The sequence below is a fragment of the Podarcis bocagei genome (genome assembly GCF_964188305.1).
Source record: "Podarcis bocagei genome assembly, chromosome: 2".
Classification (NCBI taxonomy): domain Eukaryota; kingdom Metazoa; phylum Chordata; class Lepidosauria; order Squamata; family Lacertidae; genus Podarcis; species Podarcis bocagei.
In genome coordinates, this window is record NC_138126.1 from 74,108,225 (window position 1) to 74,131,597 (window position 23,373).

At 39.1% G+C, this 23,373-nt stretch overlaps 1 protein-coding gene across 2 annotated transcripts in view; it reads right to left on the reverse strand.

The window, feature by feature from the left end:
* Positions 1–3,032: 3,032 nt before the first annotated feature.
* The window catches only part of SEC24A (SEC24 homolog A, COPII coat complex component), a 33,010-nt gene continuing 12,669 nt past the window's right edge, over positions 3,033–23,373 (reverse strand). For both annotated transcript variants that reach the window (XM_081185489.1, XM_081185488.1), the window contains exons 4-23: positions 23,260–23,337; positions 21,856–22,007; positions 21,148–21,320; positions 20,645–20,747; positions 19,042–19,168; positions 18,649–18,758; positions 16,840–16,952; positions 15,928–16,046; positions 15,052–15,107; positions 13,500–13,706; positions 13,169–13,289; positions 12,658–12,816; positions 11,228–11,401; positions 10,589–10,699; positions 10,009–10,184; positions 9,111–9,248; positions 8,415–8,519; positions 8,174–8,266; positions 6,775–6,878; positions 3,033–6,156 (exon numbers count right to left, since the gene is read on the reverse strand). In XM_081185489.1, the coding sequence (XP_081041615.1) occupies positions 6,042–6,156; positions 6,775–6,878; positions 8,174–8,266; positions 8,415–8,519; positions 9,111–9,248; positions 10,009–10,184; positions 10,589–10,699; positions 11,228–11,401; positions 12,658–12,816; positions 13,169–13,289; positions 13,500–13,706; positions 15,052–15,107; positions 15,928–16,046; positions 16,840–16,952; positions 18,649–18,758; positions 19,042–19,168; positions 20,645–20,747; positions 21,148–21,320; positions 21,856–22,007; positions 23,260–23,337 (2,534 nt within the window). In that variant the 3' untranslated portion in view covers positions 3,033–6,041. The remainder of the gene's footprint in view (positions 6,157–6,774; positions 6,879–8,173; positions 8,267–8,414; positions 8,520–9,110; positions 9,249–10,008; positions 10,185–10,588; positions 10,700–11,227; positions 11,402–12,657; positions 12,817–13,168; positions 13,290–13,499; positions 13,707–15,051; positions 15,108–15,927; positions 16,047–16,839; positions 16,953–18,648; positions 18,759–19,041; positions 19,169–20,644; positions 20,748–21,147; positions 21,321–21,855; positions 22,008–23,259; positions 23,338–23,373) is intronic.

Consider the following 23,373-nt stretch of genomic DNA (forward strand, 5'->3'; position numbering starts at 1 on the left):
TATTGTATATCGATTTTTACTTTTGCCTTTCTCATTGAAACACAAATTTTAGTGTTAATTTTTTTCGTTTTTTAAACAGCCTTTGTTTTCTTTAAAGAAAAATCATCAGGCACCCATTTTGCTCCTTTAAAACTAATATTCCCTTTTAAGAAATTTTGAGCAACGTGCACCTTGTGGTCTTTTATGGAAACATATATTAAACAGAGCAGTAAGTACACACACACAAGGTTTTATCTCCCTCTCCTATCATGGGTGTCTAAAAACACCTGGATGTCTGGGGGACTTCTCCAAGATAAAAGCAGGAAGAGCTGTATTTAGTTAAGGAATCTAAGATTGTTCCAAGGCTCAAAGTGTAAACTGACTCAGCTATGCAATGCATACAAAGATATTTCACATGCACAAAATTACAAAATATACATTAATCTCTTTACTCTTTCACAACCTTAACAAAATCTGAAGTAGACCCGCCAGAATTTGGCATGTGAAATCATAAACATGAGCAGTTAAAATATAATAAAGTGTTCCTTGCTATGGAGTGTTAAAAATGACACTGTTAGAATTAAACCATGCTTTCTGTCATCTTGCTTGAAGTTCCAAACCTAAGAGCTGTTTTGCAAACAGACAAAGTGCTCTGATGGTAAGAGCTATTTGACAGTGGAACAGACTACCTGGGAAGGTGGTAGACCAAAACCTCAAATGTAGTAAGCAGGTTGGATGGCCATCTGTCAGGAATTCTTTAGCAGTGATTCCTGCATTGCAGGGAGCTGGACTCAATGACCCTTTGTGTCCCTTCCAACTCTACAATTCTATACAGCCATACCTCGGTTTAAGAACAGCCCTGTTTATGAACTATTCAGTTTATGAACTCCGCAAAACCAGAAGTAGTGTCCCAGTTTGCGACCTTTACCTCACTCTAAGAACAGTGGAAGGGCCTCATTAGGGAAAGCACGCCTCGGTTTAAGAACGGACTTCTGGAACAGATTAAGTGCGTAAACCGAGGTACCACTGTACTAATAAACTTACTACAGCATCAGTCTTCCTAGTACTGTTAAGAGAAATATTTTTCTATGGTTTATATTCTCCCTCCTCAGGCAGAACCATGAATTCCCTCTGCTTACAAAAAGACTAGCACATACACATTTACAGGAACACTTAACTACAACAGTGAAGTCATTTACAGACAGTGTCGTCATATGGATAAAAGAAAAAAGTCTAGCAGGTGAGATCATTTGGTCCAGCTAATAACTTAGAAGTTAAAATATTAGTGCCCATTTCAAAACCCTACTGTTGCAATAAAACATGTCACACTTAGACACCTCTTCTGTGGCTTAAATTTGTTTTGTCACACCTTTGTAATTGCAATATTTTGATTTAGAGATCACCATATTTTTGTCTGAATATAAAAGGGACTGCACCATTCTTACTGGAATTCTTGAAGGGTGATTTTAGAAGTTCTAAAGCCTTGTCAAGTAATTTGAGAAAGTGACTGTGTCATTGTGTTAATGTGTTCCAAAGATAACACAAAAAGACATACTCAGGCACCTTCCATTTAATTCCATGTGTTCCCATTCTACTTTCTTTCCACTGCTCTCTAGATCCTCAAAACCAATTAGGGGTTGTTTTTGTTTGCTGCACTCAGCATCCCCACCAGCAATCTCTGCATAAACACCCAAGTCTTCTACTCACACTTCTATGGTTACACAAGTAAGGAATGGTGTCGCATCCTGCTATGCTATTATAGACTGGTTGTTTCCTAAATATAGAAATCCTTACAGCTAGAGGATAATATTCATGAATTGCATTAAACCTATGCTTTTCAATTAAACAAAAGACAGCAGTAGAGTCGTTATACATTAATTATAGGCATCAAATGGGTGCCAAGGATGTCATGACGTGTCTTTTTGTGGGGGTCATATATACCTGATAGTTTCTGGTTGTTTTTAAAGTTTTGGTGAAATATACCTTGCCATTGTAAATGCTCTTTCCTGAGATTTTGTCAGATTCATGCACCCCCAAATCTTATGCATGTTTACATTATATTCTGTGGCTGTAATCCAAATAAGCAAGCAGAGGATTACAGCATTAATATTTGTACAACATATGAAGCAATTATGCTTTTACTTGCCAATTTTTTTGTCCTTCATTCCTCCCCTCCTTCTAAGTAAGTGTTGTGCCAATGCCCATACCACCCCCTGAACAAACTTTTAGTTTTTCCTGGTTTCTGTGTGTTATATAATGAAGACACTTGCTTTTAAGCTCCTTTTTGTGCACTAATGACTCTCTACTTGTAACTTGTGAATAGGGTGGTAGGCAGTATCCTCATGGGAACACTAAGTCCAACAAAGGCATCTGGAGCACTGGATCAGTTTAGATTATTGCAACCTAAGGGTGTGGGCAAGCTGCTTAGAGAAGTGTAGCTGACCACAGGTCTCATTGTCCCTTGCTGATTCTGGATTCTTAGAGCTAGCTGCAGGGAGTTGATTAGGTGGGTTCAAGAAGTGATTAATTCTTCAATAGAGAGTGAGGAGTACCATCTGTCATAGATGAGGCAGTGATGCATCTCCTCAAGAAAACCTACTTGGACCCAGAAGTGTTAATCTATTGCACAATGGTGAATATTTCCTTTTGGGGCAAGGTGGCCAGGAAGGTGATGGCAGTCCAGCTTCAGGCATACAATGGTACCTCGGGTTACAGATGCTTCAGTTTATAGATGCTTCAGGTTAGACTCCACTAACCCAGAAATAGTACCTCAGGTTAAGAACTTTGCTTCAGGATGAGAACAAATTGTGCAGTGGTGGTGCAGTGGCAGTGGGAGGCCCCATTAGCTAAAGTGGTACCTCAGGTTAAGAACAGTTTCAGGTTAAGAACAGACCTCCAGAACAAATTAAGTACTTAACCCGAGGTACCACTGTACTTGGTAGGAAACTGATTCCTTTGATCCATTCCAGTCTGGCTTCAAGCCTGGCTATGGCACTAACACTGCCAAGTTTCCTGTGGCGTCCAACTTCTGTTTGTAAAAAGGACTGATGAAGTTCTGTGTGAGCTCTTTCAATTAATTTTATTGAGTAGCCAAATTTGATAAATTAGCACAGCTAAAATAAGCATTTGCATGTGTTACAAATGACTTTATACAGGAATAAAACAGTGAAAATTACAAACTGTAAAAAGGGGAACAAGTAAAACCTTGCCTCCAATTTCAGAAGAGCATGGTTTACAATTTCACACCGAATATCAATGTCTGAGTTCAGAAAACAAGGATTAATATTACAATATTTTACACTACTTTACAAAATCAAATTTACTACGTAAGGATTTAATCTGTAACTGGTGGACAGAAGCTTTATGTCACATTTGATGGTCCCTTCACATTCTGTATGATTATATATTCTGTTAAATTAATTTTGAATAAAAATAAACCTCATCATTATTGCAAATTATGAAATTACAGAAATGCAAAGGCTAATTAAAATGGATGGTTTTGATGCTGACTGAATTTAACATATCCATCAATCATACTAAATTGTTTAAAAATCTTAAAACTAGAAAAATAGAGAACATCTGTTGTGAACTGCCATGCTAAGATGGAAGCATCAGGGCCATTCTTGCCTAGTTAAGTTGTGACAGATCTTAAAAGAGACAGTTGTAAGTAAAAGTATAGCATAGGCAATTTTACACATGGGTCTGCCCTGCAATCCCTATTATTAAAAAAGGAGTACAACTTGAAGCAGATGTAGTTTTGTCCATCATGAGGAAAATTAGAAAATTCAATATTGCAAAAAAGAGTATGAACATTCTAAAAAGCATTCCTATCCAGACAGTATAATGTGCTCACCATCCTTTTTATTTTTGTTAAAGAGGTGGAGATTAGGGATTTATTCTTGAAATCATTTTCTCCCTCAGTTAGGCTAGTTCAGTCAAGGCCTATCATCCTGCCTTACATGAAGTGAAACCACGTTTGAAATATACACACCCCATGACACACTCTTCAAACTAAGTATTTTTGTGCACAGGAGATAGCTGGGCATGGTGCTACAATTAAGGGCTCCCACCACCCCAAGGAGTGCAGTCAAGCCTGGCGACACCAGTTATCTGTTCAAAATATTATGCGTGCAGCACAGGGAGCAGTTATTCACCCAAGGGGTGCTGGATGCATTTGTTATCCATGCACAGTACCTGTGCCTGAACCAGAAAAATAATCTAAGCACACAATCTATGCACCAATTGTTCTTGGTATATTTTGTACACTTTTGTTTAGAAGAGTCCATGGAACTATGGTCAAAATAATAATATTCAGGTTTTGATTTCCAGTACTCACAAGCACGCACTGCATTATGATCACATGCTGAAAATGTGCATATCATTCTCGATAGCAACTTCCATAACTGGATTACCACTTTAAAAAAAGAATGACACCAGCAATAAGGAACTTCTCTTTTGCAGATTTCAACAGGTATTTTAATCCCTTTTGAAGAGGGAGATTCACCCCCCCACCTGTAACATGAAAGTAAGCAATTCTATAAGCAACTTTTTATAGACCACTCTGACACACTGGATAGATTAGCAGACAATGTTGTTAGAAGTAGATAAGAGTTGGTATTCCGATTCGAAATGCTGGTTTATAAACACCACAGTTCTTTAGAGAACCTTAGTGGCTTTTTGTGCATGTAATGCTTACCCATGCCCATCACTGAGGACATTTCAGTTAATCTTCTATAACTGAACAAAAGCAACGGTCTGAAAAAATGGCTGCAAAGTATCATTCCACAAAAGGAACACCAAAGAAGAAGTGCAATGGAAATATATTTCCGATCCACTTTTCTTGGGAGAGGAGAAGAGGTGTGAGAGAAAATAGAAATCCAAGACAGCTACAAGTTGAAGTTCTACCATGGATGAAGGATGATACTAATGCTGGCTGCTTGTGTGGTAATCTACATAAAAACACTAATGCTGTTTGCCATGATTTATTTCACAGTAGTTTCCTGGGTATGAGTAAAACTAACATTTATTATTCTTGCTTATACTATGCAGAACTTGGGATTCTTGCCTATTAAGTGGGATTTCTGAAATCTTTTTCCATTGTAGCCACAAAAATTCTTCCCTGCATTTTTCAATTTTAAATGGCAGCATGTTAGATGCTCATCTGGATTTTAGACAAGTTACTCGACACTGTTTTTAACGTGATGATTATGGCTTAGTGTCACCATTAAGCACTCGTATTAAAAATCTTAACTGAATATAAAAATGTGACTTTATATTTAATCAAATGCAACCCATGACTTTTGGTTGAACAGTCTGTTCCCCTATTTACTTTCAATTAATGAATTAAGACTTACACACATCATGTTACTATCAAAGACAAGAATCCATGGTCACCATTTTTGTAGCCGATTCAGGCCATGTGATTATAATTCTCAATGGACATAGTGCAAGTTCATGGTTCTTTCAGGTACTAGAATACTGGTGCATCTTAAAGCTTTTTAAATGAATTGTTTCATATTCATTTAAATCCAGCCAGATCCCTTCACGTTTACTCTGCCTTGCTTATCATAATCCATTTTGAAAAGCACTAGAAACTAAATATTTTGTTCACCACAAATTGTTTCATTGCTTCTTTAAAAATGTATTTTTAAAAAAATTAGTGATACATATTGTATAAATCAAGACAATATAGTTTCCCTGCAACTCAGTCTTGGGAGGTTTGAAATATAGCAGCAAAACAAAGCAGAAAAACAAAACAAAAAGTTAGAAACATAGTATTTTGAACAAAAAAAAATCTTGTATAAAGGTTCAGCTCTTCAATATTGCCTTTATAATGCTACTTACAGTGAAACATTCTGCAGCAAATTAAAAAGGCATCCAACATGTTCAAATGGATTTTAATTGTTTGAAGTACAAGATTTGGTGGTCCTTTATTTGCTTTGTTTTTCCTTTCTTTCTGAAAATCACAGTGAGATTCTCATCAACTGGATCAGGCCAAAAACTTTATAGGAGCATTACTAGCACAAGTGTTCTGTATGCAGGAACGGTCCTTCGAAAGGGACTCATTTATTCACTTGCTGCTGAATATGCAAAAGGAACTCATAGTACGATAATGCAGATTCTGTTCTGTCTTCTATCATATTTTGCAGGAAACTTGGTTTCCATGGACTTTCATCCCTTAAAAATAAAAGCAAACAGAATTTCATGAGCATCAACACTTTTTAATGCTTCATTCCTAGAAAATATTTACAATGTGAATTGTCTGATAAAAGCAAAATCTATTTTGTTAACATGTCGGGAATCTACAGCATTAAAGATACTCATGCTGTTTGCATGGGCACAAACTCTGATACGTACATGGACCAGAGGAAGCAAATACTTCATTCATGGCAGCACTTGGGACAGCCCTGTAGCTGTTCTTCCTATTGAAATGGAAGGGAACTACTGGCTTGTGTGGGAATTCCATGCATGCCACAAGACTGGCCATTTCAGGTAATTACTTAAGGGTCTGAGCATCCCTCCATTTGTACATTCCTTAACATTCCATATGCCACCAAATATCAGTGTTGCCACCCCTTTTTACTTTCGTTGAATGTGGTCTCACTCTATCTCTGCCAGAAGCAAGCAGGCAGAGAATGTTCCTCTTTTTAATAGGCGGGGGGCATGCAACAGAGGAAGTTTGTAACTAAGCTGTTCACAGAGAGCCAGTTGCTACCTGTCCCAGGTGAGCAGCAAGCTGCACGGCTACCAGGTCTGTATGCTGATGTAGTCTTCTCATATAAAAATGCCACTTACCTTAAAATATACAATATAGGAAAGAAGGGCCTTTGCTCCCTCAGCCAAGAGATAAAAGCAAGCATTCTAGAAGACTCAGCCGTATCAAGTTCTGGAAGTTGTGTCTGTTACAAAAAGAGCTACTGTGAATACCAGTCAAAAATAATATCTAAAGTACTCAGGTTATTTATATTCAGATCTATTCAGGTTGATATTGGCCCCCAGACACCTTCAAGAATATGCATAACCCCCATTTGTTTGAAGAAGGCAAAAACTGTCCCCACTGCATTTTTTCAGGCACTGCTGCTCAAGTAAACCTGCGTTGTGCAAAATGCCATTAGCAGTCTGTCAGCAACCCACTATCAATCAACCATGGTGCAAGAGCAGCCCTTCTGAAACTTAAAAGATTTAGTCAGCAGTAGGATTCGCTCTCTGCACTGTTCCTTTATCTTCAGCTCCTGGCTAATTTGTAGTGAACAATGTGTATACCTAAACAAAGAGGCATTCAATGGGGTTCACTTGCATGTGCAATAGAAATTCGCTTGTGTAACAGGATTCCCACCCCAACGCTCTGGAAGCTCCTCCAACTCTCCAGCGCAAATATTGGGGTGCACGGGACAGGAGGAGAGGGGAAAGCTGCAGCGCACACCTGCTTGCACTCCACTGGATCCTATCCCAAATGTCTCCTTCAGGACTGGAAGTGGATCCCTCAATCACCTGACACCATTGTGACATTATGTGACAACGTCAAAGGGACTTGCCTCTAAAGTCCCTATGCAAGCAAGTTCTGTACCATCCACTTGCAAACAGCCTTAAAAATGATGGCAAATCACAGAGTCTGGAGATTCCCTACCCTCAGGCCTACATAGTGGAAAATCTTTGAGGAAACATTTTTGTTCCCCTAAATAAGGAAATACAGGGTGTATTCAACATTGTGTTAAGCGGATCATTCTATAAGTGTAAGGGTTTCTTCTCATGCAATGGAACCATCTCCCCTTCTCCTCTGCCTGCACAACTCTTAAATCTGCTCTGGGGGCTTTCTCAACTCTCTGGAGCCAATCTGGAGGAAAAACATCCCTCTGCACTAATGCAACTATTTCACTGAATGCTGCCCATAAATTCAGACACTTGTGATGGATATCTAAAGATTAGAACAGGTAAAGTGAGCTGCCTGTAAGCCAATCCTTAAAAATACAATAGTTTGCACAGCAGGAATTTTAATTGTGTAGCTTAACTTTTTTATGTAGTTCTAAGGAGCCAGAGGTTCTTCTGAATTACAGAGGAATCCTCACTTACGTGGGGGTTCCATTCTGGGATGTGCAGAAGTCCATTCTGACCCTGTTCTGCCCCCTGCACCCTTTCGGCACTGTGCACCCTTGTGCAGAGTTTTGCGAGTTGGGAGTTGCCTGCACATTCTTACCATATTGTGTGGTATTGATGCATAGTGTTGAACTCCAAGGACACGGCTGATAAAGTTCTGTCCACAATTCTTTCCAACCCACAAAAACATCACCTGTAAAGACAGACATGGATAACCAGAAAACATTACTCTGTGCATTTTACTCCTCTCATACACTTTCTGGCAAATGACAGCTATGAAGCTTCAAAGAGAATGAGCCACATTTTGCACACAATACGAATATTAGCAGAATGTAACTTACAGAGCCAGCATCCATAAGGTAGGCACCATCTCTATTTATCTTTTCCACAGACAGCTGGAGAATGGGAGGCTGAGGTATTGTTTTGTCATTGACGTTGAGGGCTCCCTAAAGAAATATGCATATAATTGATAAGATATGAAGAGGCTACAGGTCAGATCGTGATTAACAATAGGAATAAAGACCTTTATTGTGTAAAAAGGCACAATGTACCGACCCGTATGTTCCAACTGCATTTTACCCTTCAGTATGATTAACCTTAAGGGACGTGGGTGGCACTGTGGGTGAAACCACAGAACCTAGGGCTTGCCGATCAGAAGGTTGGCGGTTCGAATCCCCGCGAGGGGGTGAGCTCCCATCGCTTGGTCCCTGCTCCTGCCAACCTAGCAGTTCAAAAGCACATCAAAGTGCAAGTAGATAAATAGGTACCGCTCCGGCGGGAAGGTAAACGGCGTTTCCATGTGCTGCTCTGGTTCGCCAGAAGCAGCTTAGTCATGCTGGCCACATGACCTGGAAGCTGTACGCCGGCTCCCTCGGCCAATAAACTGAGATGAGCGCCTCAACCCCAGTCGTCCGTGACTGGACCTAACGGTCAGGGGTCCCTTTACCTTTACCTATGATTAACCTTAATCATGGCAAAACCTTATCGGGCCTAAGAGGTGGTGTTTACAGGCACAATTTAGAGAAAAATGACCATACCTCGTCTGTGAGATTGTCAATTCGGTATAAATTAGGATGCATCATAAGCATGAGGTACACTAAAGGTTGGTTCTTCACTTGACACATGGTAAAGATGCGATCATCTAAACGTATGTTTGTCCCGGTTTGGAATGCTTTCTGTAAATAAAAGTAGCATCATTACCACATCCATTACTCAGGAAGTAAACATACACAGCATAGCATACAATTTATATCCCATTTGGTAACATATGTAAGAGAGGAAGATGAAAGGACATCTCAGAGGGCAACACACCAAGAGCTATGGGTTGCAGGCAAGCCTGCACTCAGAATCTAGAGTTTCAGAATATCCAACAAAATTGTTCTGTTAGCACCTGTGCAATGAGACTTTTTCTCCTCACACACATAAAGCCATCTGCTCCAGAGGATTGGGGGAAACCCCTGGAATAGATTTAGGGAGGCACGGGGACACAGGGAGAAGCAGTCTGTTGTACAGGCATAAGTCTTTGCAGTGGATAGGACAACTTTGCTGGCAAATCTGTGCTCTGCTTATTTGTTTGTATAAAATTCATGTTGTGTTTGATACAGTCTGATTTAAATACAGTTAATATATTTGAAAGTGCAACAGCAACAAACACTAATCAGTCTGGAAGGTAGGATTCATTAGTCTAAATCCAGAGGGCCAGTTTCTCCTCACACACCAGGACTTGAGGAACAACCTCCTATCATAACCTGCTGTCAAAAAGCTTTAACCACAACTTGTAAAGTTTCAGGGAAGCCAAAATGGAACACTGAAAAACCACTGGAGCTGCAGTGGACAGAGGAAATGGCAAAAGCCAGTGTTTCCATGTATTTTGGTGCACATCTCGGGACCTTCATATCCTGGATATTATGTTTTCAATTTCACTTTTGTCCTTACCTGCTTTAAGAGAGCCAGCACATACAATGGGAAGAGACGTAATGAAATTGGAGCCATGAGTCCAGGCTGCTGAATGGTTAGAACAGAGGACCGGTACGCAGACAGGGAATCTATTACAGCATTCACCAGTGCATCTCGAGCATCACTCAGGCTAGCAGTAACTGACCGGTCAACAGCTAAAGAAAAAAAGTACAAACTCATTTTGGATACTAAGTTAGGCGTTCTTGATGATCTATGGTTCTACAGTTGCTTAACACTCTCTCTCTCTCTCTCTCTCTCTCTCTCTCTCACACACACACAGACACACACACACACACACACACACAAAATAAGCTAGGAAGAATGCAAACCAGAGATGGCAGAATGTCAGCCCTTCACACAGTGAATCATTGTTTCAGTCACTTGAACCCACACAGCTATAGCAGAATGCTATGCATTCTATGTCAATATAAACCAAAAACATTCACCACCACCCTCAGTATCTCAAGAGCAATATGGTGGTAATAAAATAATAATTGTTCAGACATTATTATTCAAAACTACAAATACTTTACATTCAAAAAACAACCAAAACACTTACCCATATTGGCTAGCAGCCCGGTAATTGCTTGCACGTCAGCTCCCAAATAAACATCACTCAGCTGGCTAACAACTGGTAAGCACAAAGTGTGAACACGAATCCTCCTTTCACCTGTACAGGGAAATCCATAACATCAGAGCTGCATCTAACAAATGTGTCCAGGTGATGCTTCAGAAACCTTCACAGATGTAGCCCAACATTATAATTAATAGTTTTCCCCCTGCCTTAATGTAGTTATTCATGTAAGTCAAATACAGGTTGCAGTTTTTCAGCCAAACTTCCACCACGGACACTTTAAAAGAAAAATAATAGAATTATAGATTTGGAAGGGACTCCGAGCATCATCTAGTCCAACCCCCTGCAATGCAGGAATCTCAACACAGAATCATAGAATTGTAAATACTACAATTGTCCATCTTCAGTTTAAGCAGTCGTTCTATTTAACAATGTGCATTCTGGCCTGGAGTTTATTAATGCAGTAATGAAAAAACTACAAACAAGCTAGTGTGTGCTAATTAGTCAGATTTATGAAGACTCAAGACCAATTAATTTTTTCTTCACAAAACATGTAGATCAACAAGCATGTATATATTTTGTAGCAGATACTACTAGTGGCAACTGATGCCATGACATCCTTACCTTTACTAGATGTATAGAGGAGAGCTGACTGGAAGCAGACAACCTGCATGTCTGTGAGATTCTCCTCTACTGACATCTGTACTGCATATCCTGCATCAGGGTTCACATTGGGTAAAGACAACAGATCTGTTGACCGTACAAAGAAGTTGCCATGGAAGGTATGAATCGAAAGGCCTATGGAAGAGAAAAGTGTTTCAGGAATACTATTTCAACTCAAATCTTGCACAATCACTTTGACAGCATTGTCTCCTTAATGCTGAAAACTAATATTACTTTATAAACTAAAGTTGTTTTGACTTCTTGCAAAGAAAGTCATAAGCACGTCTGAAAGCTGCTGAAGTTCAGTAATTTATCCAGTTCTCCAGCATCAGACCAGCCTTAGGCAGTGCCACTAAACACGTATTTACTGGGTGTCCTCTATTCAGAGAACTTGTATAATGTAATGGCTGAGATTCAAAGGGCCATATGTGATATTCCATGGACATACTGACGCTGTATAGCACCCATTTCCACTACAAACTCTCGCATTGCTGGAAAGTTTTATTAGAGAAATATTTAACATAAGTGCAAAGGGCAACAATCCTCCTGTGCTGATGTGGAAGCTATTTTGGCACATGCAGAGAGCTCTTTGGACCAAGCCAATGTCTCAAAGTCTCAGTCTCAGTGACTAAACAGATAAGTAGCACAATATCTTAAGGAATAATTACACACATGTATTAACACTTGCATTATCACAGGGAGTCCATCAAGTCCTGTAAGGGGGACTAAGGAAAATAAAATAACGCTCTCAAAATAAAAGACAGAGAAGCAACTCCATTACTATTTCACCTGATCTTGATTTAAAGATTAACACTCGGGGGATAGTCTCACTTTATTAACAAATTTTTCCACTGGCAGAACTGTCTGAAGGTTATTTTAAACTAGACTTGGTAGACTCTATATGTAAATCCAGGGCAAGATCACACAAACAAACATTTACCTTTCTCAAGGCTAGTTAGTTCAATAATATTCTCTTTAATTTTGTTTTCTTTATTTTTAAAAGTAAATAACAAATAGACAAAGGTGCTATTTTTTGTATAAGGAAAGATTTAAAGACCTGTATCCATTAAAACTGAAGAGGCAGAAATCCAGCTCTAGGGACGTGGGAACTGCTTCCTGACTCCAAATTCAACTCACCCAAGTCTTTTCTTTTTGGAAACAGCCTGGCCTACTCGTCGACAGAGAGAACAACCACCCAGTATTCTGGACCACTGGATCACAACACACTGGGAGAATCTAATACATTCACAGATGCATGTTCACTGTTCTAAATATTATAAATTCACGATGCAAAGCTTTTAAATATTTGCATGTGCGCTTCTGCCAATTACTTATTTGGGCACTTATGGAAGCACTACTTTGCTTAACATTAGCAAATTTAATTGTCTGACCTTTCGTACACCTTATTCGCATGACAGCCTCAAAACCAATCTTCCGAGTCAAGTATCGTTTCAGCTCTTTCTGTAGTTTCTCCACCAGAAGAGGATTGTGTTGTTGATGGTAAGATTGGTAGTAATAGACACTACCAGCTGAATACCTCGATATACAACCTAAAAATAAAAATCCAAGGATAAATTGAAGGAACAAACTACAGTCAACACAATAAATACAATCTAACATTGATAGTATTAGGAAATGCACTAACAGTATTCGGAGAAAGTATGTGCCAGGGTATTTTAAAATATTGTAGAAATGTTACAGTAAGCCCACAACTTATGCACATTTAACTTGTGCGCATTCAGCTTATTGTATTAAAATTTAACTTCCTATACTCCAACTGGAACCCAGCATTAAGATTCAGTTTTTACTATTTAAAACGTATTGTTAAAACTACCATGCTGATTTCTTTTCCTTTTCACAATGAGACATCAGAAAACACAAATGTGAAAATACCTTACTCACCTAATGAAGCCAAGTCAGAGTACTGCCCGCTAAGGAGGAACAGGTCAACTGCAACCTGCTGTCCAGAACAGTCCAAGGCCAACTTTTTATAGAAGTCAGTAGATGGTGTAAGATGGATATCCTGGTAAAAAAGTCAAAATGGTAGAACTTCAAAATACACGTTTCTGCTGTTCTTCATAAACTTGCATGGATTGAAGCAGTAGCTCAACTTATCCGTAAAAGAGACTGGGCATGGGTTCAAAAGGGTGTTTTGAGGGATGCAGTTGCAGCCAGTAAGACAAGTTAAATAAAGGGTTACTTAAAGAATACATAGAAAGCAGCTTTTGCTAACCTTTGCAGCAGCTTTTTGGTTAGGCTCTTCCCGAGGTTTGAGCGCACCCACTCCTACAGTTGGAAGTTGTGTCTGGAAGACAGAAATCCGACCACCAGTGGGGGACATCAATTTAAAGGCAGCCTGTAGTGCAGGTCCCAGAGCACTCTGAGTTTCGAGGGAGTTAGTGAACATTTGAGGCAAAGTTTTCAATAAATCTTGAATTAGCTGGGGGTGAAACAAGAGCATTAGAATATTCAAAAGACATGTCTCCCATAGAATTCAAAATTTCATTAGAAGCATTCATAAAAGACATTTTGTTAGCAAATAGTAAGCCTTGCCATTTTATAGCAACTGGTCTCTGAAGATTCCCAACCCACCCAACCTCTTCCAAGATATACATTCTTTCAAAATCAAACATAAGCCCACAAATTCAATGAACTGTCCTTTCTATCTTTCATATACTTGTGCAAAAATGTGGTCCAATCTCCAGCCCATTACCATCCTCGTCTCCCTGAATATAATTTCAAGATAGACTAACAGAAGCTTCAATATCTGCAACACAGGTGGGCGGCTGGATAAACAGAATTTGGGATTCTTTTTTTTAAAGGGGGGAGCTTAGTTATTGTGCCTATAGCGTGTTCACCAAGGGTATGAGCTTAAAAGTAATGCTAAATTCCTGAAGTGAAGTCTCATATAGAAACACTTTAATAAGGATTTAAAGTCCTCTTGATTAATATTACAAAGTATCTGTGCTTTAAAACAGTCTTGCAACTCCAGTAATATGCATTATATCCTACCTATTCACATGCAAGCACACATGGAACTTTGCTTTGTATCAAACTACAGTGATACCTCAGGTTACATCTGCTTCAGGTTGCAGACTCTGCTAACCCAGAAATAGTACGAGTTAAGAACTTTGATTCAGGATGAGAACAGAAGTCATGCTCCGGCGGTGTGGCGGCAGCAGGAGGCGCCATTAGCTAAAGTGGTGCTTCAGGTTAAGAACAGTTTCAGGTTAAGAACGGACCTCTGGAACGAATTAAATACTTAACCCAAGGTACCACTGTATATGGCAGCATAATCTAATAAAACTGAAGACTTGTATATTTTGGGAAACACTAATACCACATCATTTGATAATTTGGGAAGCACCTGCTTATACCATATTTGGTTTCTTCTAGAAAGAGGGAATCTATACCAAATACACATGAAGCATAAAGGAAATATTTTTTTACTTTGAAGATAAAGATTGGACACCACTGATTTAAAAGGATTTCAAACTGAACATGCTCAAGTATAACTGTTAAAATTTCAGAAGTCAGCTCCCCCCACTCCCTCAAATTCAGATTAGCGGTTTTATCATTTATTCTGTTCTTAGAAGAGATGTTGCCTAGTCAGTTGCCAAAGAACTTTGCACTGTACATATTTGCGCAACCAATCAACTGGAGTGGGCAAAAAAATTTAGCTCATAGCCGTAAAAGGGCTAGGGGGAAATGATAAAAAGGACAGAGTTAAATGACATCTGTTTTAAACATATACTTGCATAATGACTGCATAATATTAATCTTACCTCTTTACTTTCATTTAAGTTTACTAGTAGGTTTTCCGGCATTGGGATAAACACATCTGTAAGAAAAACAAACATGCGATGAAAGCTCTCTGAATCAGTTTGACTGTTTAAGAAGTATTCTTAAATATTCCCCACATCTACGAAATGCATTAAGTGCTTGTAAAGCATTCTTTTCATAATAGTCCAGGCAGGTGGGAAGGAGATATCAGACTCTTCCACAGCAACAGACACTTCAGTCAAGGATATGGTATGCAACTGGACATCTTTAGACTGTCCACTGAGAAAAATGCTTTAGAAGAACTGGTTGGTTAAGCTGCTTTGGCAATTCCCCCCCCCCCACACAAAGGCACCTCTGTAAGAAAATGAAAAGTTGGTTTTACTGCAAAGTTCCATTCTTGTATGTCAGCAGGAAACAGTTAACCCATTCTCCAGTCAAAGGCAAGACCAACAACTTTGATGTCCCTTCCAAGAGGAATGAATGACCCCCAACACAGTAGATAAAAAATGAAGATGCAAAAGCCTTGAGAGTGGCAAGTGAGGTGCTCCATCTCATTCTTGTCAAAAAGGTGGTTTGACCCATACTGAAAAAGGCAGCTTCTGAGGTGGCAATGGCACAAGGATGTCCCATGTGCTGACTCAGGCAGCCTTTTCAGGAAGCAGCAGTGCCTCAATTTTCCATTTACTGGGGTAGACAAATGACAGGAGAGAGTCAATAAAGTTGCCCTTTCTTTTGAAAGGGGCTGTAATATCTGAGGAACCAAGTGAATGAGCAGCCTCCCTGCACCTCTACAGCAGCAAGTCTATTACACCAGTTCTGATTCTAGGAATCACAAAGCATACTTCATAAATCTAATGCTACAGATTATTTCTACTTACCTTCAATATCTGAAACTATCAACATCTGAGGCTGAGAGAGACCTTCCTGAAGGCTATAGAAATGGATTGTGCTGTCAAATGTTATAAAGCCTATTTTTGTTCTAGTGTTTCCTGGAAGTCTGAAAATTAAACATAGAAACTTGGTATCATGTTTAATAAGGCCCTAGGTGCACATTCATGTCAGATAGATGTATTTTCTTTGGGAATAAATGCTTGTAATGCATTACCCTTTGCTTAATGCTTCATTTTTGTTGCAAACAGCTATCAAAATGTCATTCAGGGTAGCAGCATTCAATGTTGTAGATTAAAACCTTATGCTGATTTTATTAAGGTAACAAAAACATATCACCATGCAAGGCTCCATGTTAAGGAAAAATAATCTTGCAAGGAGAAAAAATTTGGAATGGGTTGGATCTAGGTTAGGGTTATTCCAAGCATATCTGAAATGCACTGAAGGTTCTACAAAGATTTCATTTGTTACACCAATATATTTACATTTGTTTATTGAAAAAAACAATACAAAAGCACAATGTTCCTAATCAGAATGCCTCTACGAAGTACCTGCATTCGTTATTTGCCTGAATGTGCTTCTTGAATATATTCTTTTGAAATCCAGTACAGTACCACAAGAAAAAAGTCCTTTAGTTGCTTTAATGAAAAGAAATACAGTGCAGCAAATTGGGGGTTTTAATACAATGAGCTTGAGAATGTAAATTGTTTCAGTGATGAATACAAATTTGGTACCTGAAATTCACAGTAAGTGTGTAGGGTGCATATTATGAAAATGGCAGCTTGAAATAACACCAACTGATTTTTTTTTAGGTTTGGCACATGAAAGGATTGGACTAAACATGACAATGACATGAACATTAAAAACTATATGGACAGAGTGAAAAGATGTGCAGGACTTACAAATCTAGATTGTCCAACACGGTCTTGCATACAGTGTTCAAGTATCCTGTTTCTATTGCATTATGTGACACATCAAACACAAAGAGGTACACAGGAGGCTGAGGTGGACGTAGCTGAAAAAGAAACAGTTACCTTAGTTTAAATTTCTAAACCTTGTCACAACACTACTCCTAGTTGATTTTAAATTAAAATTAGAAGCACAATTGGAAAAGGTAGGTATTTGCTGGAGAAGGGGGGGGAAACAAGCTGAGAACAACCAGGCATTGTGTGTTTTCATCCATCACTTGAAATATACATGCCAGGAATGGAATGTGGGAGAGGAAACCAAATTTCTCACACATTTGGAATACTGAGCTACAGCTATCTGTGCTGACATCCAATATTATCCCATGTCCTGTCCCAATCATGTACAAGGTTTCAAATATGTTTTGAAATTCTGAGGCTAGTATCAAGGAACAACAAGCAGTTGCTCTTTGAATTTTTTAAAAATAAGGATCATCTTTTCCTTGGAAGGCACAATACACATGGCTTGTCTTCCTGACTCATCGCTGGGTTAAGTTCATTATGTGACAATGAGGGACATTGTCTTCCCTGTTGTGGCACCAGATCTCTGGAATGTCAGAGTCAATACACATTTACCGAGGCTTTGTGAAGTTTTAAAGTTGATTAGTATCCAACCTGTTCTGCTTGACATTGTTTTTATGTACAAATTTGTTGTTTTATGCTCCATTGCATTATAATGAATTTGCTTTATTTGTGTTTGTAAGACACCTGGTATCTCAATTGCTGAAGGGTGGTCTGGAAACATTTAAAAATATGTCATGTTGGGGTGCATTAGGTGTTTTCTCTACTAAAAATGAACATCTTTATTTGAGAGGATTTTCATTCCTTTTCTTGGTGTCATATTAAGACAGAGAAAGGCTATGCCTGATAACCAAGCCAGATTTGTGACTTATGGGTCACAATTCTATCATGGAAGTTTAACAGAGTGAATACAACCAGTCTATTGCATTTATAGGCAATAGGCTTGCAATTTTACAAAAAAAGCTATATTCAGTGGGCAGCATCCATGGGATAGATTTGGTGTGCTGCATGTCCTCCAGGGCTTATCTGTGCTCCCTTCTGCATGCGCACACACACACACACACACACACACACGGATGGGGGGAGCCGTTCCTAATGGCAAGGACACCACCAGGGAACAGCATTCAACATGGTGTGAATGCTATAGTCAAAGAAAAATGGGTAATCCCTCATTACTGAAAACATAAGCACTTATGCTTATGCTTGGCACTGTGTGGATCACAGCCATTTATCCTAGACTAATACAGTGCAATATAATCAAAATGAGAACTATACTAAGATAGCAACTTTTTCCTAAAGCAGTACACTTACCTTGACTTACTTTTCTTTTTTTATTATTTATAAATTGCATTTTACATGTTTTGCCAGATGATTTCCATGCATACCATAAAAACAGCTATTTCTTTAATAATAAAAAATACAACCCCCACCCACCCCCTGAAGACAGGTGTTCCCTTGATTTGTTTTTAAACCCAAGGCAGTCGCCTTTTCATCCATCTGGAAAAGGCTGTCATATCAAAAAGGTCTTCAGTTGACTCCCAAAGTACAGATAGTGGACACCTGTTGTACCTCAACAGGGATGCTATTCCACAGAACAGGGTAGTCACTTTGAAAACCCTGCTTTGCATGTAAAAGACAGGGAAGGGAATAAGGTCTTCTACAGAACAGAAGCTGTTTTTAATTGGGTTATTATAGCAGGCAGCTAGCTTGGGTAAAGGACCTTACCATATATTCAGAAGGAGCCATAAACTCAATTGTGGCATTTTGAACTTCAGGTCTTTTATGAGGTTCTCCATAAACTCTTGTCACAGGATTGTACATAAATTCTTCAGGAACTGCAAGAGGGGGAAAAATATAGTGCTTTACTACAAGATACAAGCATTCTAGGGATTGAATATTCTAGATATAGTCGTACACCTAGCATTCCCTAAGGTTATCACATAAAATTTATCCCCCTAACATGTTACATCCTCAAGCACTAAACCCTTGAAAGAGCTAGCAATTGATACAATGATGTCCCACTGGAAGCAGGTAGCATATTAACATACAGCAGGTATCTGATATCAATACAGTTGATGCTTTTAGTGGATTTATGCTCATTTGACAAAGAAAACTCACCATCATTCACTCTGTAACATAAATTGCACTTCCATCTCCTTTGGTCAAGAAAGCTGACAAAAGGATTGATGTATGTCCTACAGCTACGACATCTCACAATTGTACTGGAGGTTACCACAGGCAATTGCTGGAAAAGAGAAATGCTTTTGTAAGTCATGTGTTGGGAATACACTAGCCACCTTGAGTAATTTGGGTGCCTACCTCTGGCCCAGATGTAAACAGATATGGTACAATGGTCTAAGCACTAGCGTCTCTGTCAGCTGAAGGTGGGTTTCCACATGTGTGATAACAACAATTATTTTAACTGCGGCTCAGTGTTTTATTTGACACCGAGACATACATGAATCATGCTCTGGGATGGGAAATGGTTTTGCAAGACCACCATATTATGTTAAATCACCAGTTTTACAAGCAAAAAATTATCTTAAGTGACAATGCACAAAGTTTATTGCTGCAGTAAAATGGAAGCAGAAGGACTACTACGGTTGTATCTAATGGTACAACTTAGCTTGTCCCACAGAACTTCCTTTCCCTCTCCTTCCTTACCCCCCATCAACTGCTGCAGAGGGTTTGAAAAACCCCAGAGCAAACTGGGGCAGTTGTAGGAGGAGGAGGAGGAGAGGGAAGGGAAATTCCATTGCAAGAGGATGTTGTTCCACTGGTGCAATGACTTTGTAGGATACAATCACAATCCCTCCTTTTATCAGGAAGTGCTGTTTAGTTTTGGCCACTAGTCCCCTTACCAGCATATTCTTAAACTGGAGTATTAAACTTAATCCTGTAAGGTCACATTCAAATGTACATTTACATAAAAAGGAAACCCATTATAAGAAAACAGGGTAGAGTGGCTGTCTACAATGATAACAACCGATGCCACAAACATTTCCCACTAGGATCAAGTAGTTATTCCCCAGCCTAGAAACCCTCTACCTATTTGCAAACAGCAACCTATTCACAGCAGGTTAAAAATCAGGGAAAGGCGGATTTTGAATGCACTCTTTGATTTAAAGATTAGCAACTGAAATATCTGTTAAGAATAAACCTAACACCATACGGCTTTTGAAGGCTTCAGTGCTGAATGACACACAAAGTTACTACCACAAGGGTATAGATAAGATGTTGAAGAATTGGAAGGTCTCCATTAACAAAGCTCCTTTCAAGTGGGGCTCTGAAATGTCATCTTGCAGGAAATGTTATTTTTCTAGGGCAAGGCTAACAAAACTATTTATACTGGCTGTAGTCATATGATCTTCTAAAACAATGGTTTGGGGAATTTTGACCACACTCTTCCTTCCCTTGCACATAGGGCCTAATTCCTTACTTTCTGTATTGAACCAAATCACAAGCTGCAGTGCCACCCAAACCACTGAACTGCCGCTTTGGGTGATATTGCGTAAAAGGATCTATCCTGGTTTGCAATCCTGATTTGTAGGTACTGGCCACATCATTTGATTCAAGCCCTACAGAAGAAATGGGATGTGGGGGGAATGCATGTGCACAGCGCTCACACTCCATCCTCCAAATATTGTTTGGAGGATTATTTGAATGCCTTATTCTGAAAGCCAACTCCCCATCACTCAGAGTTTTACATAATGTATCATACCGATAGGTCTTTGAAAGGATGAAGCAGGAGCCCCAAAGGAAGTTTGGCTTTGTTCAGTAAGGCCTGAGTTTGAGGAATGTTAGTCAAGGTACATCGGAATAACCTACATGAGGGACAAACGGTGAAAGTCACTATTAATTGCATGCACCACCCCTTCCTGATCAGGACAGATAGTTTTCCTTATGACCCTCTCTTACATAATGTTTCAGTCAAGCAATAAGCTCAGATTCAGTTTTATGCGGTGTGACAACCACCAACAAATGCAAAATCTAAATATAGTTTATAATACCCCAGGTGAAAACCACAGGGACACACTCTGAAGAGGGTATCTAGAGAAGTGTTCTTCTGTTTACTATTAATCCTACTTGAAAAGCAATCACAGGCTACATGCCAGCTATCAACTAAGCTCTCAACAGCAGACAGGCACACCTTCACGACATATGAAAGTGAAGCGTCTTCCTTCCCCCAACCCTCAAAATAAATAATTTTTAAATTGGCCTTACTCTGGATTACAGTTGACCTTCTGGATATCTTCGTGCAAGTTCGGAATAGGTGCTTGCAAAGGGGTTGCAGGGAGAATATTTCTGTCTTGAAGAAGATTAATAGGTCTTAATCCTTCTGGTTGAAGGCTCAGTCCACCCATAGATGCAGCTAAGGAATTTGCTCCCAGGCCAGGCTAATGAAAACAGAATTGCAAGGTTAGCCGTTTGAATCACCTTTAAAATTCATTCATATCAACTGGATGGAGGACTGCTATGTTTGCAGACCACTTTCACTAGAGCGTTTAAGTAGAAGTTGATCTTGCCTAAAATGCTGTTTGAACTAAGAGCCAAACTGGACATGAAAGGCCTCATCTGATCTCTTTGTACTTTCAATAATTAAATAATTTTTGGAACACATATTTCAAACAATATTCTTTTACAATATCAAGCAACAATGCTTGATTGTTGATTATTAGAAAGGAATGCAGAAAAGACTGGTGGAAAAACAATGTACCCAGAATTCTCAATTGGTATAGATATTGGACTCACTCAAGCTCTCTGGAATAAAGAAGGCTGACTTTCAAAGTCAGCTATGTCTTTATGTAAATGTATTTATTAGTTAAATTTTTATTCTGTGTGCCCCCCCCAACAAATAGTGCTCAAGGCAGCTCAATGAACTCCCAAGATAGCTTACATAGTTAACATTTTAGTAAGATTTTAAAGATTTACTTGAGGAAACTGTGGTGATCCACCTGGATACTGCATTCTTGGTCCTGCAGATGGAGACGCATTCTGGTAGCCTGGTGCCAAGGTGGGATAAGCACTCCCAACATGTCTGTTTGTTTTAAGATTCTGAGGAGCAGAAGGGGGATGTGCAGTTGCTAAAAGAAGAAGGTACTCATTAAAATGCAAGCAATAACACTAACATTCCAGTCGTAACAATGTGGAACTCTCTTCATATTTTTCCCCCTATATTGCAACACCAATATGCACACCACTTTACACGTTCTTTAAAACTCTAGCTCAGTAATGAGGAACCTGAGACTGTGAGTCCAGATGTTGCTGGACTACAAATCCCATCAGTTCCTGTCAGTATGGCCAATGGTCAAGGATGAGATACACACACCCCCAGTCCAGCAACATCTGGAGGGCCACAAGCTCCCAATAATCAATACAACCCATACACTGCTGTAACTGAAGTAAAAACACTTTGACTGAACAGCTCTGCAGGATGTGGTTTAAAGACCACCTAAGGCTTGCACTTGGCTAGGTCATACAGCAGCAACAATATTATTACAATATAACATTAAAGTATTTCCATTTCTAACTTGCTAGTCTTAATTTAGGAATACTGTATATGGCCAGAGGGTTTTCATTAATTAGCCAATCAGGAAAAGGAAACATGTTTCAGCTCCTGATTTGCCAACAGCAGCTTAGTGACTATAGTTCTGCAAGTGTCAACTAATTCCATTTGCCTGTTTGTCTTCATGCTTTGTGTTTGACCAATTATGTCCTCAAGCAGCACTAGGAGGTCTTAAATATAATCTGCAATTTCCACCTGTAGTCAAGACTTTATCATCTTGCCCAATATAACGTGAGTTCAGTGAGTGACTTAATACTTTCAGAAATATTAATCTTACCTGTTAAATTATTAAAGTTTATTAAAATTAAAAGGAAGTCATTCAACTTAAAGTGAGCTTAGCTTTATACAATGTATATGTTATGTTCACTTTCTAAAATAAAAATGTATTCATAATGTTTCTTACTGCCATTCTACCATAAGATCCCAAGGCAGATTACAATATAATCAAACAAGCCCAGTAATTTCTACCTTTATAAAACAAGTAAAACAGTTCCAAAAAAAAAGCATCACAGTGTTCATTAAAAAATAGGCATTGCTAAAGAGCAGAGGCCAAACTATTACAGACTTCAGTCTCTTGCACCAGAAGGCTTATAAATCTTTTCACCCAAGGGCTTACCTGTCACACCATTGCATGGATATTAAACAGGCCCATGTGTTTAGGTTCAGAATGTCTGAAACAGTTAACTCTCCATATATTTCCATTTAAGCAGGAAGCTGCTGTCATGAAGTAGCAATGAGATGGCTGATAAATTGAAGAAAGTATGTCTTACCCAAGAAGCCTCCTCCCTCTATTGTATCATAATTGTTCTGGACCAACAATCCATCACTGGCAGTGGATGCAGGATCACCTGCCAAGAAAGGCATCTGTTAAAAGCAAATTCTTA